The sequence below is a fragment of the Hipposideros armiger genome, unplaced genomic scaffold (genome assembly GCF_001890085.2).
Source record: "Hipposideros armiger isolate ML-2016 unplaced genomic scaffold, ASM189008v1 scaffold_83, whole genome shotgun sequence".
Lineage (NCBI taxonomy): Eukaryota > Metazoa > Chordata > Mammalia > Chiroptera > Hipposideridae > Hipposideros > Hipposideros armiger.
The window spans coordinates 980362-984050 of record NW_017731433.1 but is presented as its reverse complement, the minus strand read 5'-3'; the positions used below and the strand labels follow the sequence as shown (position 1 = coordinate 984050).

At 33.2% G+C, this 3689-nt stretch overlaps 1 protein-coding gene across 1 annotated transcript in view; it reads right to left on the bottom strand.

The window, feature by feature from the left end:
- Positions 1-3689, bottom strand: part of SERPINI1 (serpin family I member 1) — an 81164-nt gene that overhangs the window by 21477 nt on the left and 55998 nt on the right. The window contains exons 3-4 of the mRNA XM_019643913.1: positions 2207-2401; positions 524-730 (exon numbers count right to left, since the gene is read on the bottom strand). Of these exons, the coding sequence (XP_019499458.1) occupies positions 524-730; positions 2207-2401 (402 nt within the window). The remainder of the gene's footprint in view (positions 1-523; positions 731-2206; positions 2402-3689) is intronic.

Genomic DNA, 3689 nt, shown 5'->3' with positions numbered 1-3689 from the left:
TCAGAACATCAGGCCCTGCAGGGATTTTGTTCTTTCGTCCACAGGGAGAATGTTAAGCTTCTTCTTGCTTATTTATGGCTGCATCTCGACAACCAGCATAGTGACTTGCTTGCACTTTTCCCAACAATGTCAGAGATTATATTTCCAGATATAATCAGCTTTAAATATTAATGAAATACAGAAGGCTTTCAATGGAAATGATATTATAAGACAATCTATTAGAAAATCTTCTAAAATGAAGCTAAGGATACGGACTCATATCTGAAACTAGGTCTTGTCAAATAGTACTGAATGAAGCAATAAGTGAGCCTGTGTCTCTGGACAGGACTGTGTGAGTAGGAAAGACTACTTTTTAAAAAGGAGAAGAAAAAGAGGAGGAGAGGAAAGATGAAGAGGAGCAGGAGGAAGAGGAAAGTAGCACAAGACTTAAAATTCAAAAGTAGTGGCAAAAGATTTTTTGGGTCAGGACCTTCATTGATACCCTCCCTCCATGGTGTCTGAGGGGGTCACCCAGTATTCTCTCACCTGGGCAGGTACACTTCCACTTTTTGCTTCTTCACAGAGTTTGCCCATTCTTCAATCAGCTGTGCTTTGACCAATGGCTCCAGAGTGGCCAGTGGAACTTCCTGCCTGGACAAGACCAGCATCATACTTATCCCATCTCCCTCATATGGTATTTCTAGGACTTGGTAGATACCCCCAGCTTCATTGGAGCCATCACTAAATTCCCCTAAAAAAAAAAAAGAGAGAGGCAACAAAAAGCTCATAGCAAAGTTTAAATAAAAGGTTTAAATTTGTTATAATTTTTTTTTTCAAAATAGTGAATAGAAAATAAAAAAATTTAGGCATCTGAGAAAAGGAAGATTTATTTAAAAATAGACCTTGAAATTTAAGTGAGTCCTCAGTGCTGCAGAATTTATTTTATTTTAGAATCTCCAGAATTATTTCACATTTGTCACAACATGTTCTCTAGACTTACTTTTTATTTTAAAATAATACTTCAAATGAATATAGATTTAAAGGGTATTATTAGAAACAATGAAAAGTTCTGGTTAGAAAAATAAAGCCCTGGATCCAAGTTGGATATAAGTCACATTTAGCAATATCCACCTGATTTCTGAGAAGCGAAAAGTTGACCACATAATACCTGGTATTTTATTAATAACACAGCTAAAAGCTTTGAGGCAAAGGCAGCACAGCCAAAATGAAATCTATTGCTTTCTACAATAGCTATCTAGTGTATTTATGGTGATTATGACCTTCAAATTAGGTAATTAGGTAAATTAGATCATTGGCTTTGTGTTCTATGAACTTAGCTAAATTGACTAGGCTTTCATAAAATAAAAATAAAGAAGTCTTTAAAACAAATGATCCTGCCACTACTTTATAATTTCCCCCATTCAAAAAATGTAATGCTTTTGGCATGAATATTTTCATGTAATTGATCTAGGGCCTTTAGAGTCATGTTAAACATTTTGGTTCTCAAATAATGGGTATTTTCTTTTAACTGTTAATTTGATTAACTATGATTATAACCTTTTAATTTTACAATTTTTAAAAAAAATAGAATAAACTAGTTCTAACATATAGTTTATATGTAGCATATCATTATATTTCTGCATAAGACAACAAACTATTACAGTTCAATATGGTGTGCAGGAAGGATTAACACCTGAAGCTTCTGAAAAATCCAATGAATCATCTTTGAAAATAATGCCAAGAATATTGAGTTGTATCACAAATTATAGACCCTCAGTGAGTGAAACCATGAATAAATAATTATGTCTGACCATACATATACAAGTATGAAAGCAAAATTTTAAAGGAATGCTTGTAATTTAAAAAGTTGTGAAGAGTCCAAGTCAAGAGCTGGGTGCAACACATGGTTCACTGAAAAACACCCCAAAGCCAATGACTTTTTGTAGTAATTCAACGTTCTTACACAAGGTCATGTATTTCGATGTGAATAAAGTCATTCTGCTGGTGTGATCAAATTTATAAATTAAAGAAACATATTGGAAAGCTGTCAATGCATATAATACTCACTCGGAATCTAATTAGAGACCTTTGAAAATGGAGCCAAGGAAATTGAATTGTAGCCCAAACTAGATTGACAAGAAATTTAAGTAATGAATATTTCATGTTCTTTCTTAGAAATTTATCGATACACCACAAGAAGAGAAAAATAAAAGCCAAAATGTCTTACCATAATAAAATTCTCCTTGTTGATACATCATTGGAATTTGGACTTCACTTTCATCATCTTTAGTGAAGGAAAAGGTTCTAGTATTTTCAGGTCTAAATTGTGACTTCCAGTTTCCCTTGAAATAGACAGCATTGATGAGGGCCAGATGAGTGACGGCATCAAAATCTCTTGGGGATACCAAGTCTTTCAACAAACCTTTTCAAAAAAATAAATGGATGAAAATTCATATTAAATTGGAAGGTGAAAGGGGACCATCTGATAGAGCAATCCAGAAAAACTGTGTACCGTTATCAAATTTACAATAAAAATTAAAAGTATCTTATTTTCAAAGGAAACGTTACACACACACAATTATAGATTAAGGGCATCTAAAATTCCCACACNTTACACTGTGCCTAGGATTATTCTAAAATGCTTTTTAGATTCTATATATTTTATATATTAGCCAAACTACTTTTGTTACTATGGATAAATTGGAAGAATATCTGACAATCTCATTTAAATTAGAGATGTGTGACTGTGAATAAACCTTGCAGTATTTCACTGGATTTGGTGATACCATATAGATATAGCAATCTTACCCTCTCCTGAATAGATTCTTGTATTTTATATTAAAATACAATTTCAATTCAACCACTGAGTCCTGTAGAATTTCTTATTCAGGGAAAAAAAAAATTAGCAAAAATACAAAAGTCATTGTCCCTGCTCCCCTCCCCCCTAACACCTCTTAAGAAAGCATTTTAAAGCTATTTCGTATAAAATCTAGTATAATAGAAAGTAAAAGTACCTGTCAGCAGGGCAAGAATTGGTCAAATTACAGAAATGCAAAGTTGCATTTTCAGGTAATAATCTCCATATGAATAAAACTATAAAAATCATTTAAGACAGACACTTCGGTAAACCTAGAACATAGCTATTAGACCATTTTTTACCTTTGCTAAAATTGGGTCACATAAATCATTACCCTCATTGAACATTCCTAATGCTGTAAAATGCAGGAGGTGGATAATTTCTCGTTGATTATCACTTAAATATTTTAAGACAGTCAGTCTCTTGAAAAGGGAAACTAAATGTATCTTTTCTAGCTTTTAGCCTCCCTCTCTATGCATTAGCCAGGGAGAGGGAGATTTCATAGAACTCCTAGAGAATTGGCTACATGGTAATTAACTGGGCCTAGTTGAGTAACGGGCATTAATATGAGTGAGCAAGCTAAACTATTTCATAATTGAAGAGTATCTCTTAGAATATGAAAAATTAATTTTCTTCTGCTGCCACATTCAGTTTCTCAGTGGACAGGACCTGGAGGCCACATTTTCTAGTGAATGTGGTTGAATTAAAATATGTGATACTTATTAAGCATTAATTTAGAATTCTGTTAAAATACTGCTAAAAACTTTGCATCTTCACAGAATTGAAGCATTTGGAGATGCTGAACTTGGTACATAAAATTAAATAAGGGAAGCATTAACGCTGTGCTGAATTT